The following is a 16,306-nucleotide window of genomic DNA, read 5'->3' as shown; positions in this document are numbered from 1 at the left end:
TGCTGGTGACAGTGAATGTGAGGGACACAGAACGACAGCTGTGTTCCTTGTACATAGGATTTTGTCAACCTAACATATCGAAGGTACATGATAGATTCCAAGGTCATGCAACCTTTACAACCCCACCTAAATTTCTCTAACAAAAACATACAAAAGCCATCTTGGTCTTGGTCATAGTATGTACTGTGCCTAGCTAGCCAGCTAATTGAGGTAGTCCCACCATAACCATTCCCTTTTTTCATTGAGGAAAATATTTAAAAAGCTGCTTATAACTGTTGTCAAAGATTTTTTGTCCAGGTGATAGAATCATTCTAGGATCAAACTGATGTTTTCTTTCTAAAAAACTCCTCCATTTAGCACCAAAATGGTTTTTCCAATCTTCCTGTGTGTTGTAGTTGGCAAGATATTGCTTAACCTTAATGCCAGCATCTCTACAAAACTTCAAAATTTCCCTGTTTTGAGCATCATATGCCTTCCAATTATCAAACCCACTTGAGTGCAGAAATCCAACTGTGTAGAAAACATCCTCATCTGGAATAGGTGCTGACATCCTATCGTCCCACCTGGATTTAAATGTCATATTATTAATAATTATTCCTTTTTAATAATTTTAATTGAAAAAATGAGGGAGTTTTGAATAGTTCGAATTAGAAAAAAAAAAAGAATTACGTTACACGGCTCACATATAATGACACAAATTTTTAAAGTGTAATCTGTTCAGGGCTTACTTGTTTCTATTCATGGGGTAAACCAAGACAGGTCCATTGGAGATGTTTCTTTTAAGAATTATATCTTTGAATACGCCAGAATTAAAATCAAAGATTTGAGATTTTGGTACGAACAAATTAAGCCATGGGTGAGGAACATCCCACAGTCCTTGTGACTGAAGCTTCAACTCCCCGCTTCGGACTCTATTCAAGAACTCAACATATGTGACATTTTTCTCATAATAAAATCCAGGGATATATGCTAGTCCTTGGAGCAAGTCTTGAAGTTCCTACAGAGAAAATAAAAAAGGAATATTATTGCCATTTATTAATTACAACATGTAATCACCATCTTTTATCTTTTGCTATATAGCTAGTATATGAAGATTTAACATATAGGTTCTTTTATGTGAAATCCAAGAAAACCCACACTAGGGATTTGCTTAGGAGTGTAGTTGGGGCAGTATAGTGTTTTTTTTTTGGAAAGAAATATTGTCTAACTACATATGACTAGAGGGTACCTTGTTCACATTTTTCTCGGATTGGTCATCATAATATTTAGCCACTTCAAGGCAATAGAGGATGCTATGTTTAGTTATTAGAGAAGCTATTCTAGGATGGTCAGATAGAGGGAAGAAAGAGGATCTCCAATTATTTATGAAGCCTTGGTGCATCAGCAGCATTCCTTCCAAAAAATCCAATGCAGTCTTTTGTTTCCTTCCATTGATTGAGATTAATCGTTCCTGGTCTTTGGTGAAATCAGAAAAGTCACTATAAAGTAGTCTGACCCACTTAACCTGCATGGCAACAAAAATTCACAATTACTAATTAATGCTTATACATATAAATTTACTAATGGAATGGAATATAATGCATGTGTGCAACGAGTCCCATCAAATTAAATTGAAAGATAAAGATATTGTTGTAGTATAACATGTGATGCTGAATCCCTAGTCTAAAGTATGTATGAATTAGTATTATATATACTGGACTCGTATATTTGAAGGTATTTTTAAATAGAGTTGTTTCTTGAGTTGATAAAACGGATGAGATTTTAGGTCATCGAAAGAATATGATCATCAATGATATGAACTTCTCTAATTCTATTGGTTTGATCTCTTAAGATCCAAGATTCATAAAAAGTTTTCAAGAGTGGCTTCTGCGTTATTTTTTTCAACCTCGTATTGTGCTTTCAATAATTTAAAAAATCCACATTCAGTGGTTCAAATTCTTACGTGCGTTTAACTCATCCTATTTTCATTTGTGTGTGTGTGTGTGTTTATCATGGATGACTAATACAGCAACATAAAATGAAAATGTATGATAAGTAAAAAAGATATTAACAGTGGGTTTTGGACAAGGACATGTAATTTAATTTCTCTCATAAAACTTGATGAACAAACAAAATGACAATTCACCCTAAAAAAGAAGACAATTCATTTGGCTTCAGTGTGAATTTTTTGGAGGGAAAAAGCTACAAGACAAAATTCTAGTCAATTCCCTATAAACGTACCCTTTTGGGTGCTGGCTCAAGAGCAATTCTCGCCCTTGTTATAACTCCAAATTGTCCTAAACCTCCAAGAACCGCATGAAATAACTCCAAATTCTTCTGTAAAGAGCAGGTTACGAACTCTCCTTTTCCTGAACCGAATAAAGCAACTATTTATCAAATTAAATAAATTAGATGCATGCATGCATCAATAAGGGTAACATTTTCCATCTTGGTATCTCAGTCTTTTCATATGAAAGAATTGACCAAATATGTAAGACTTGACCAACATAAAAGTTAATCAAGAATAGGAGACTATGACCGTGTTAGCTGGTTCTAAACCGTGGAAACGTTTGCGTCATTCACCCATATTATAAAAAAGACCATTCCTGCTTTAGACTCAACAACCACGTATTGGGTATATATATAAAAAAAAACATGTTACAGAATTTTAATATGATAATATATATTTAGCAGAAAATCTGTGACACATGTCATGTCATAAGAAGGAAAACAGAAGCTATCCATTTTGTAAATCAGTGATAGATTGCAAGCTGTTTAAGATAATTTTATCTTTCTCTTTCAACTTTCAACATTCAACATGAATTAACATATTCTGAGAAAAAAAAAAAAACAGAATGGACAAAATTTAGATAAAACAGGTAAGAATTTTTGGTATTATTTTTCATCCAAAATCAGTATTTTACGTTGGTAATTGTTGCCGATTTAAGTTACTCATGAAATGAAAAAAATGGGTTAAGAACATGAATGTGCTGATTTTACTTTGAAATTTTTATACATGTGAGAAACTAAGAAGAAACTTATACCGGTGATTACATCCATTTCATGAACATTGCTGATTTGTGGTCCATAGCGGAAAGTCTGGCCACTAATCCCAGCATTGGAAAGTGTCCCTCCCACGGTCAAGTACAAATAATCAGTCCAAGAAACGGGTGCAAGTCCATGGTCAAGCGTGGCGCGAAGCACATCAATCCATAGTTGTTCCCCTCCAACATCAGCATAATAACCCATCAAAGGGTCCTTAGAGACACTAATAACAACCCCATTTCTTTGTTTTCTGAAACTGGCCATGTCAACCACTACCCCATCACGAGCCATGGCTTGTCCACTAGTGGAGTGACCTTGGCCTCTTGCTGCTATGTTGAAAGGGTCATGGCTATTGTATGAGGATTTTATCAAGCTTACTATGTCGTGTATAGAAGATGGATGAAACACTGCTGCTGGGAATTCATGCACGATATTGCCGTAGTCCCTGGAAGCCATTTGAATGGTTTCAGGGTTGTTATGGAACTTGTGGGATATTTTGTCAACACTAGCAAGCTCTGGTGTTAGCAGAGTCGTCCATAACTCTGTTTTGCCCACAGTGGATATCAAACGGGTTATGGTTATTAGTAGTAGTATAAAGTAGGTAGAAAAAGGGTATCTTTCATCCATTTTTGAAAGAGAGAGAGAGCTGAGCTGGGTTATTGTCGGTTATATTGAGGAAGAAGAAGAGGATGAGGAAGAGAAGAAGATGAAGAATTTGGTGTTATGGTGTGGTGGAGGGGTGAAGGAAGGTGGAGGTAGCAGGGTCTATAAATAGAATGGAGGAGCTTGCATGAGAAAGAGAGGGTTGGAGAAAAGAAAAAAGTTTGCTTTTACGTCTAAAATGGGGATATCTGTTGGTGTCTTATTCTATTTTAGAAAATAAATTTAAGACGTGTGTATAAAATAAAATAAAATTATACACAATATTATAAACAATGTTTATTTTTAAATGATAAAATATTGAACGTTAAATAGAGATATGATTAGAATATTCTATATAAAATTTAAATAATTTTTATAAATTATATTTTAATAATAAATTAAATTAAATTAAATTATTTAATATAGCATGAGAGTATATCTAATTTAAATGTTAAGCTTTCTAAATATCCCGCATGAGTCTAAGTTTGTAATATTAGATACTCATATAACAAGTGTATGGAAATAATGGGGTGCATAGAGAGGGAGAAGTTGGTCTTTTGGGGAAGGAAAAACCACATGTTACACTGAGCAAAGAAGTGGGGGTGGCTAAATGTCAAATTCAAAGATACGATGGAAATGGAACCACATAATGGAGAATGAAGTTTCATGTGAAGGAACAATAAACAAGAAAATAATTAATTTAAAATTTGCGTACGTGTTTCTTGTGATTGTGTATTTATGCATCATCATGATCACGAAGCTTCCCAGCAATTGAACATTTGAACCCACAGATTTCTACCATTTTTATTGTGGGCCTTTGGAGGGACCAGAATGGGATTGAACTCTGGCCGTAGATTGCCCATCTGAGAGTCAACATTGGTCAACTTTCGTCAAGTAATTTATATAGATTACCCCACAATCATTTTATATTGCCACTTGGTATTGGCATTTCCTATTTTAAGGATGAAAGAGAGTCAAAATTAGGCAATTATAAAAAGGATCTTTAAAGATTTGTTTTCGGGATCAGAGAACTTGTCATTCATCAAACTATATTGCACTCAACTTTTGTGGTTCATGGAAGGGTAATAACAATGGGAACGGAGGCAGACATGCACCGGATTTTCTTCAGGCCAAGATTTTCTCTGTGAGCATCTAAAGCAACATGGAATCAATTAAAAGTCAAGCAGGGAATGAAACTATAATTATACCCACCAATGTGTTTGTCTCACAACAGTTATAAGTCACTTAACACGTTTCCATACTATTATTTTCTTTTAGATTTAACTTGTTCAAAGCCAAAGAAAATAAACATGTTCAATTCCGTGCTATTGTATGATTGGTAATTAAGGAGAAGGTTCATTATCATTAATAATTAGTTGGCCCCTGGTGTAAATATTCCTAACTGACCAATTGTTCTTAATTTCCCAGCCTTACATGATATGCGAGTACATAAATATCATAAGCACCTGGCATGTGTCGTATAAAAATATGGGAAGAAAACAATGGCATGCCATTAACACGCAAGAGAATCTACTAAACTTATTATAATTAGCAATTTAATTTGGCTACGGCTAGTTTTCCGTCAACTTTTATATACATATATATGCTAGCAATGGACAAAAATATATTATTTGAACCATAGAAATTATAATGTATACATCAAATTGTTCTTTTGTGGATTACTAGTCAAGTTGCACAAATTAGCGAGAGACATATAAGTGATCTCAGTTCTTAAGCTAAGACTTCTATTGGAAGTGCATATAAATCTGACTAACAAAAGATGAGCGTTCAAAGAACAATCTTTGACCTATAGATCTCGCAGGTAGGAGGAACTATCAAATAACAAGACCCTCCACCATATCATGGCTCTGTGGAACCATATTCTACTAATGCTTCCTATTGAAGATTGTAATCTTTGACGATACATGCGCTCCATGCATGACTAATAAATGCCAAAAGACTTGATCACAAGGCTAATTGGATAGACTATAGAGTCAATAGAAACTAAAAGATGTGACATCTTCTAACACTGGTTGGAGATACTCACATTCAGGACTTCTTGATGGGCACAACAGAATGTATACCTTTTCCTCTGTTCAAACAGTGATAGTTAGTACTTCTACCTAATGAAAACGAACATCTTCTTATACTTGTTTCTTCAAAAGTAGGGGGCAAGAAAAGAGTGTAAAAAGGGGTGGTCTTGGTATAAAAAATCATCTTGCTCTTGACATATATGCCGTATCAACATTTAATTAATATCTTGATCGGTAGTACCATCTTTTGTATCTTGGAAACGTTTGGTAAAATTAAAATTCAACTTAACGAGAAATGCAATGTGTCTTCGTCACACTTTTTCTAGTGTTATCATCATGACTGATGAGAATACAATGAACTTGAGCTTTCAGGCCAATATTTCTGTTTCTGATAAATCCTTATAAATGGCTTTAGTAAGGCCACATAACACAGGCACATGTACATATATATTATATTTTGGGCAATATATAAAGACAAACGAAAAGGGGAAGGGACATTTTCCACTTGTCCTATTGTCCAAAGTGGAACTTGAGGTCCATACTACTAGTTGCTTTTCGGGTTCAGTTCAAACACGTATTTTGGCATGCTAGTTAATGCTAATAGAAGGAATGAAACAAAGAAAGACAGTGCCGTGCACTGCATTGGTAAGGGGTAACTGTTTCTTAGATATTCAAGATCTTTTTGGGGATCCAAATTAGCCAACCCCCAAAAGCAATCAGATCACATGGTCTTACTCTAAAAAACTTAACAAAAGCAATAACATTTCAAAAGAAGAGAGAGAGAGAGAGAGAGAGAGAGAGAAGAAAAATTATTCATTCCACACTCGCCATCCTATTTTGCCATTAGCTGATTCCTTAAGAGAAATCAAGGGACCCATAAATTCTTATATAATTTCTTCAAGAAGAAGTTAAGAGAAATCTAATGGGTTGGGGGGAAGGGATGGGCCCAGAGCCATGTCTACTTTTGTAATATAATAAGTAAGGTATATAATGCAATATTACTTGTATATAAGTTTTTTAATGTAAAATATATTACGTATATATAATGCGATATCTAATTTTTTTATGAAGTTGAAATTTTATATTAATAATTTATCAAAATTATTTTTGAAAAATACAATATAGAAGAATTTACAACTTGGGAGAGGACCTAATGTCTCCTGCCTCAAATTATATATACGCACGTCTTGCTTAGTCAATCTTTAATGACGTTTTTTCAATTTTGATTTTGGAGATCATCAATTATATATATGCTGCCTCAAATTGCTAGTAATAGTACGTAATATTGTATCAATGTCTAGCACTCTTGATTTATTCCATCCTATTTGTTAGGCTCTACTATAAATGGATTGGCATTTTATTTGATTGATTAAGTTGAAAAAAAAAATGTGGTAATAAACAATTTTTTGTTGTTAAAATCATTTTTTATGATTATTATAAATATTTTTTCCTAATATAACTTATTTATTTTATCTTTTTTTATTCATATAAATAAGTAAAGTATTTTTTTTCTCATTCAAACAACACAAATTTGTATTTCTTTATCCTTTATTTCAGTCCTCATCCAGACAAAATATTAAATTCAGTTTATTTAAATATATCTTGTTTTAAAACGTAACTTGAAATTTCAAAGAACGACCACACAAAATCTTAAAACATATCATATTAATTATTTATATTAATACTTAAAATTTTGCTAATGCACCCTGTTTCAAGTTTGTATGTTTGCAGGTTAGACTGGTTTGTTTTAACTAATTAAACATATTAAATTAATTAAAATTTTGTAAAATTATATATATATATATATATATATATTAAACCTGTTTAAACATTTTTAAATAATTATTATTTTTAATAAAAATATTGTCTTTTGTTTTGTAAATAAATACTTTCATGATTTACATCTTTATGTATAAAAAAAGTTAATACTGCAAGAGTTAAACTCGAACTCTAAAGATTTTCAAAGATCGATGTGCTTCCAACTTACTCTTAGCAATTGTATATTAACTAAAGCGTGTCTTAAATAGATAGTTGAATAAAAACAATAATAGTTTAGTCCCATTTGTAGAATGTGGAGTACACAGCTCCAATAAAAATGAATAAAAAATTCATCAGTTGTAAAGAATGAATGTAGGGATACATTTAAATTTATTGGGGATTCATTCATGCACATGTTAACTGATACACCTAACGTAATCATTAATGCCGAATTTCACTATCTAATGTGTTTCAAACACTATGATTATCACGGACCACTTCGGTGTCTCTTTAAGCAACCATATCCACCTTAAACTCACAATTAATATGCTTCCAACTTACTCTTTTCAATCGGATATTCATAGATATTATTTTAAATAAATATTTTAGATGATTAATTGTTTTTTTTATCTTTATTTATTATGAACTTCATATATATTAACATAACATTCATCAAATATTTATATAAATTTATGAATTTATTTATTTCTTGTACATGATATCACAAAAAGAATAAAACAACAAATTAATGCAGCGATGACTTTAAGTATAGTGGTGGATATGTGTATGAAATTAACCCCCAATAGGGATGGAAATAGGCTAGGATGCTTGACAGGGCCTATGGCTTTGACTGACATGACCTTTTTAATAAATAAATAAAACTTAAGTTTTTTTTTAAGATTTGTCTAAACAAACAAGCTAAGTCTAAACTGTTTATAAAACTTGTTAAGTCTGACAGGCCGGTCTGTATAAATAAATAAATATATATATATATATATATATATATATATAACTATAAAAGTAACAATTTGAGTTTATTGATCTCAAAGTCAGTATGTGTCATTATGTTTATGCAAAACATATATATATATATAGTAATTGAGATTTGTTGTTCAACTATTCTTTTAACATCTATAAAGTAGGCAACAACTTCTTAGATTAGTCAATTAGACTAAAGGAAATTATGATATGTCATTGGTAAGGGTTTAATCAATAGATTAGCAAATTGATGATTGGATGGAATATGAGAGTCATGCAGTTGTTTTACAAGTTCTCTAACAAAATGATAGTCAATGGCAAGATGTTTCATGTGGAATTGAAAAACTAGATTAGTACAAAAGTAGGTTGCATCAATGTTGTCAAAATGATTAGTATGGGTGGGAATAAAAACACTTAGTTTATGAAGGAGTTGTTGTAACCATAGAACTTCAGTAGTTGTGGAAGTAATGGTGTGATATTTAGCCTCTGTTGAAAAGCGAGGTACTGTAGACTACTTTTTACATGATTGAGAATTTGCATTTTGGCTAAGGTAAACTATATAAACTCTAGTGGACTTCTTATTACAAATTTTGTTAGCAAGGATTTAGCCAATAAATCAGCAAGTTGATGACTAGATGGAATATGAGATATGTAGTTTTTTTTTTGTGCTAGTAGTTCCTAAACAAAAATGATAGTCAATTGCTAGATGCTTCATATTGGAGTGAAAAATTAAATTGACACAAAGGTAGATTGCACCAATGTTGTCAGAATGAATGGTAAGGATGGGGACAGAGACACCCAATTTATGAAGAAGTTGTTGTAACCATAGAAGTTTAGTGGTTATGGAAGTAATGGTGTGATATTCAGCCACGCCCAATTTTATATATATATATATATATAAAATTTAAAAATAGAGCTGTCAAAATATATTTAAATAATAAACTTATTTGATAATATATTTTTTATATTTTTAATTCTGTTATTATTAAATTAATATATTATGTTATAATTTTTTTTTATTTATAATTATAATAAACAAAAATTATATTCTATTAAAAATTAAAAATATTTATACACGATTACACTTTTAAAATAATAAATTTATTTAATAATAAATTATTATATTTGTTATATTTAAACAAGTTAAAGAATAGTTAAGTCTTTGAATAAGAATAAGACGCAATCAAAACTAAACGAAATAAAATTTAAAAATAAAATAATAAAATTATATTAATATATTTTTTAAACTCTTAATTTGATTATTATTAATTTAATTATTTAATTATTATATTAATATATTATGTTTAACTTTTTTATAATAAATAGAAATTATTTAAATATGAATTATATTTTATTCAAAATTAAAATTTTATAAAAAAATGATAGAAAAATAAAATAAAAAATTTAATATACTATATATATATATATATATATATATAATAGGACCATATAGTAAATAATATAATTTTAAATAAATTATGTATAATAAAATAAATTTTTTATAACTTATTATGTGTTTTACCTTTATTGATATAATTTTTTTTTACTAAAGTATCTATAAAAAAAAATTAGATATTAAGTACATAACACATAGCCATACATCTAAATATAAATATGTTAAATTTTAAATAATTATTTTATATTATATTCAAAACTAAAAATATTTATACATGATTATGTATATTTAAAAAATAAATTTATTTAATCATAAATTATTACATTTGTTATATTTAAATAAACCAAAAAATGTTTAAGTCTTTAAACAAAAATATGATACAGTTAAAACTAAACGAATTAAAATTTAAAAATAAATATTAATATTTAATTATTATATTAATATATTATGTTATAATTTTTTTATTTATAATAAATAAAAATTACTTAAATATGAATTATATTTTATTTGAAAGTATAAATTTATAAAAAAAATGATAATAAAATAAAATAAAAAACTTTTTATAATATATATATATATATAATTAGACCATGCAGTAAATAATATAATTATAAATAAATTATAGAATAATATATATTTTTGTAACTTGTACGTGTTTTAATTAAATTATTAGTTAATGTATCAATTTTTATGTAATATATAATTATGTGTTTTAATTTATTGTATCAGTAATATTTTCTATATTACATTAATGTTATTGTGTAGTTAATTTTATGTTTATTTGTTAATTTAAAATAATAAATGAATAAAATAAATAAAATTAAATATTTTGTAATTATTTTTTTAATTTAATAATTATTGTTGTCATTATATATATATATATATATATTGCATTAAGTTTAAATTTATTTATTTTTTAAAATATAATATTTTTTTTAATTGATTCAATAAATTGTATGAATGTTATTTTTTGTAATCAATTTTATGTGTTTACTATAAGTTTATTTGTTGAATATAAGATGTTTTTAAACAAACAAAATATGTTTGTAAAATAAAACTAAAATCTTTAATATTTTAATAATTTTTAAAAAATAAATCAATAAAAATAAAAATAAAAATAAAATTTTTATTAATATAAAATATTTATAATTAATGCTTAAATAATATTTTAAAAATTATTTATAACATTATATAAATATTATTATAATTATTAATAACATAGATAAAAATTAGAAAAATATATAAACTAATTTGATAATATATATTTATTAATATTAAAAAAAAAATTTGTAACAGACTTTGTTAATAGGTTTTAGGCTAGGTCAGTTCATTTAAATAGACCACATCTAAAATAAAGTCTTTAACATGCAACAAATCAGACTGTCTAATAATTATGTTACAGGTCAGGTCTGTTTAGAGTAAAATCTAGCTTTGTTTATTTCCATCCCTACCCCCAATAAAAATAACGCACGTGCATGTATGCATCCTCATAATAAACATGCCATGTAGAATGTATATATATATATATAAATATATATATATATATATGAAAGGAAAATTTTTTTTTATTCCAATGTAAATCTAAAAACTTTTACGCCTAATCAGAGCTTTCTATTTAACTTAAATCTAACGATTAGTAAAGTAATAAATTATAACATGTTAGATTTAAGTTAAATGAAAGGTTCAAATTGGTGTAAAAAAATTTAGACTTATATCTGCTCCATATATATATATATATATATATATATATATTTGACTTACAAAAATTGTAATAAAAAAATAATTACTAACTAGTTATATAAATTATTTTTTCAATATAATTTATGTCTAATATAAATTAATACATCAAATGTCAATATATATAATGCATCATATTACTGGTGTATATTTATATTTAACATATTATTTTTTATTAAATAACAATTTTACATATAAAATTTATGTTTAAGTCTAATTTGTTTTATATGAAAGTAACTGACATTTTTTATATCATTATTTTTTTAATACAAGTACGCGTGATGCAAGTACATAATCTAATTTGAATATATATTCAATGAGCAAATTATAATAACTAAATCAAGGGTTAATCGTTACGAGTTGAAAACGAGTTAAATTAAACTAAACTTTTACAGGAGTTTAATCCAACTTAATAATTAAATTTTAGTTAAATGATAAATTTATAAAAAATTACAAAAATAAAATTTTAGATTAATTTTTATTATTTAAAATATTGTTAATGATGTTAAATAAAAATAAAATAAAATTACAATATGAATTTCAGACTTTATACCGTTATTTTATTAATGTTAAATTAAAATTAAACTATTACTCGTATTTAGACAAACACAGCAGCTAAATAAATAAAAGAAATTAGGCACGTGTTTTGAAAAGTGTTTAAATTGAGAAGCAGTATGAGATGAATATTTGGTAGTACAGGTGTAAGGGTGAATGTGTAATTTGAGTTTGCACTTTGATCAAATTAAAAACTAATAAAGAAAAATGAAAAAGGGTGGGGCCATCTACGAGATCTAATGGAAAGTATTGAACTTGGTAATATCATTTATGTCCCAAATCCCAATCTATTCTTCAGGTTTTTCTCCACTGTCTGGTATTTTGGCGAAACTGCTAGCTGCAATTTTTCATTCGTTTAAGGGAAATAAGATTTATTTAAACAAATTTAATAAAAAGTAAATTTGGTTTGAGTAAAAAAAATTAGTTTAAGCAAACCAAAAAAATTTCTTTAAGTGAATTTAACTTAAATTAGAAAGAGTAGCAAAAAAAATTAGAAAAAGAAAAGAAAAAAACAAATTAAAAGAGAGATTGGAACAATAACACAAAGGAGAGAGAAAGCGTAAAAGGCTAATAAAAAAAAAAAAGTTAGATGAGAAGAAAAGGAGAGTGAAGGGGAGGATAAAGAGAAGGGAATGATAACTAGACGAAGAGAGAGGGAGAAGGAAACTGGATAGAAATAAAAGAAGAAGAGAAAAAAGAAAGAGACTAAGTAAAAGAGAGGAAAGAAAAGATAGGAAAAAATAAGGAATTAAGTGGGTGGGTGAAAGAGAGAAAGCCAAACAAACATTCTACATATTTTTATTTAAATAAATTTAAATTTGTTTAAGCAAAAATACGTAAAAATAAGAAGATATTGTAATTCTATTTTCGCTTAAGCGAAGACTGCAGTTTCTATGCAAATTGCAGGGGATCCGTATCCTTCTCCAATATTTCATTAAATTATTTTTTAATTAATTAAATATAAATGTAATATATGCTTAAATTAATTTAAATTATATATATTTACTGGCGATTTTTAAAAAAAAGTGTAACTTAATTTTATAATTTTAAAATATAACTTTTTAATGTGTACTCACTCACACATAATAAAAATATTATATAATAAAATTTTATTAAAAAATATATCATATTATTAAATTTAATGTATCAATAATATTAAATATTATTTATTATAATATTTATTAAACACACAATGTCCTGAGAATCTTTGTCCAAATGTTAATAAAATTGTAGAAAAACAAAAAAAAATATATTACAAACTAGTATTTTAAGAATATTAATTACAAAATTAATGAAACTTTATTTTTAATATATCTTACAAATATTGATTAAAAGATTATACTTTTATATTTTATTAATATTGTTAAAAAACACTGATTTATATATATATATATATATATATAATATTTATACTCTAATATGTATTTTTTTTATTATTATTCAACTGACAATATTTGACACAAAAATGGTGATTTCAAAAATAATAATATAAACGTATAAATTTTATTGCCTCATAGTAAATTTCTACACACACATATATATTAGAAAGCATGTATCTTTGAAATAGAAAGGGGTAGTCTCAATGACAAGGGAAAGTCTATAAACTATAGTATTCCTACTTCCCTATTCAGTATTCCCCTACCCAACGACAAGACGGTGACAGGTGAGATTTCCTAGTAGTATCGAGCACCAAATCTCCTACGATTACGAAGTGACATGAAAGTTTAAATTCATAAAATAATATTTTTTGTACAATAAAAGTAAGCTAATTTTTTAAAATTTTTGAGATGTATGTACATAAAAAGATAAAAAATAAACGTAACTTTATCCCGTGTAAATTAGACTGTGAATTGTTTAATGCTGAAGTAATGAAGTTGTTAAAAAAAGTATAATTAGGCCTTTATGTTCATTAAAAAATAATTTTGCTTATTAATTAATTTATAATCGTTAATCATTTGAGAAATGAATTTTCAAATCAATCACACGGACTGAAAGTAGCATTTCTTTTTCACACACAAAATTGTGGTTGTAGCTTTTCATTTAGTAAAAATATACCAAATATCTAAAACTATGGTATAGCGAAAAAGTTTGAATATAAAAAGCCGCATGTCACTCTAACCAAGTCTACATTCCCACTTTTAAAATCCAGTTGGAGAACTTTAGAATAACTTCAAGTCTTAAACTATTAGACAATTGTGGATTGATAACGAAAGCAAAATATAAACCTATGAGATGCGTATCTCCCTAAGGTGTTTGTAAAATATGCTTTTCTGTTCACTTCGTATATAGGTGCACTTTTTTCTTTTAAAAGTCGAGGTTATTAAAGTTGGACACATCACATCATATTTTTCAGTTTGTAGCATCCATCGTTCAAAATTTCCCAAGGAGTAGTAATTATTTTGTCGTGGGTGATATACGATATTAAGCTATTGTGTAGAAAAAGTGGCATGAGAATCTTAATGGTAATGATCTCTAAAGATTCTAAAGATGATCCGCATGCACGAGTGAAGAAAGATACAAATTTGATGTTATCATAATTAACATTTAAGGAGCATAGAGAAAACACGGAGAGAGCAATTGGTGTTGCCAATTGGTTGCTATTTTGTTAGCACCATTTTCATTTGATGCTTAAGCAATGTCCGGCTCTAGTTAGGAACCTCTTTTTCCGTGTGGACCTGAACTCAATCAATGAGAATTTTAGGGTGTAGTCACATATACAATTAGTAGCATCACTCTTTAATATATACTTGATACGTGTTAGCTAGGATTCCTCATGAAAATCACGGTGGATGACAGTGAGTTGCAAAATAATCGATTCTCCAAGACTCACTTTTTGTTTTTTCTAATATGTCAAACTGGTCCATTTTTCACGTGACGATGATTATGCTTCCTATGTGTACTGCCAAACTTAATTGAAACACGTATCCTAATTGTTTTTACCTCCCCAACATTATCGAAATTAATGAAATGATGTAACTTATTGCATATCTTTAAAGTTAAATTGTGAGGACGGTGGTTGTGGATTGTGATTCTCTACAATTATGAAGATAAAGAAAATTGAGATGAATAATATTGCGAGAGATCGAATCCCTTGTCCAGTGTCAACCAATATGTAAATTAAAGGGGTTGTGATCAATATGACAAAAATTGAGATGAAAGTAAATTATCGTTAAATCTTTCGATGGTCCACCCGAATTGACTTTTCCTTTAAAAAAGATACTGTTGGAGATGTGATAATTAAATCCGTTAACAATGTTTTAATTATTCAATATCTAAAATTTTAGTACTTAATTATCTAATAATGGCAAAGTGGTTTTTTTCTTATGGTTTCTTTATCTTCATTAATAATGACATTAGGTTATGTTTCCATTTGAATTCATGTTGCTTTATTTTAGTCTTTTAATTTTTAAATATTTAACAGGTTTGTCTCTTCTTCTTTTTTTTCTCCTTTTCATTCAAAAGAATTCCAAGCTTATATAACAATGAGTTGAAAACATGAGCTAGTTAATGACATCCATTGAGAATGTTGTGCATTATTTAAAAAATAAATAAAAGATCACCCTAAAACAAAAGACACTGATTTTCCTTCCTCCAACTAATCATGAAAAACAACAAACACACCTACACAAAAACTGGTACAGAACACCAAATAATTGAATGACCAAAGTACAAAAATGTCAAGCAAGAAAAAGAAGTAAAAAGTATAAACTCTTTCAAGCCCTAAATCTATCTCTATTATCTTTTGTTCATATCTAGACAACCAATATCCAGTTCACCATTTATTTCCAAAACCATACCTATACATTGATCACATAATATTGTAACCAACAAATTGACTTAATTTCTATAATCCCTTGCTGGAACAGCTAGTAAGCCAACTATTAGCAATCAAACTCTTCCTTTCCCTTGATCCATGCACCTGAACCACTAGTTGAGTACTTACAAGTTATATCAGTTGTTTTGTACCTTCAAGCTAAATAGCCCAATTGCTAAGCACCTAACACTGCCCCAACCTTGATATGTATAATAATTGGACAAACTTATAAACTTTGATGGAGCAGACAAAACAAAAGATCAATTACTTTCAATTTTTTGTGAAATTCAAAAGAAATAAAGTATACATATCATACTATTACTTCCAATCCTATTATAAGAAGCAACGGCTAATACTTTTTATCTTAAA

The 16,306-nt window shown here is 27.9% G+C and overlaps 1 protein-coding gene across 1 annotated transcript; it reads right to left on the bottom strand.

Annotated features, from left to right (window-relative positions):
* Positions 1-238: 238 nt before the first annotated feature.
* LOC113874738 (cytokinin dehydrogenase 3-like) lies at positions 239-3,651 on the bottom strand. Its single transcript, XM_027512951.1, has 5 exons — positions 3,024-3,651; positions 2,221-2,348; positions 1,229-1,504; positions 729-997; positions 239-563 (listed from the first exon to the last, which is right to left on the bottom strand). Exons 1-5 carry the CDS (start codon positions 3,649-3,651, stop codon positions 239-241), a joined length of 1,626 nt encoding a protein of 541 aa, XP_027368752.1.
* Between the last annotated feature and the right edge of the window lie 12,655 nt (positions 3,652-16,306).

Source organism: Abrus precatorius, unplaced genomic scaffold (assembly GCF_003935025.1).
Source record: "Abrus precatorius isolate BTA unplaced genomic scaffold, Abrus_2018 Scaffold8, whole genome shotgun sequence".
In the NCBI taxonomy this organism is placed as follows: domain Eukaryota; kingdom Viridiplantae; phylum Streptophyta; class Magnoliopsida; order Fabales; family Fabaceae; genus Abrus; species Abrus precatorius.
The sequence above is the reverse complement of the archived record's forward strand: the minus strand, read 5'-3'. Positions and strand labels throughout refer to the sequence as shown.

Bases quoted from the DNA above. Each gene is read 5' to 3' on its own strand.
- LOC113874738 (XM_027512951.1), bottom strand. From the start codon at position 3,651: ATGGATGAAAGATACCCTTTTTCTACCTACTTTATACTACTACTAATA. The intron at 1,505-2,220 runs GTACGTTTATAG...GTTGCCATGCAG, and splicing joins TTGAGCCAGCACCCAAAAGG to GTTAAGTGGGTCAGACTACT. The intron at 998-1,228 runs GTACCCTCTAGT...TTTTCTCTGTAG, and splicing joins CCGAGAAAAATGTGAACAAG to GAACTTCAAGACTTGCTCCA.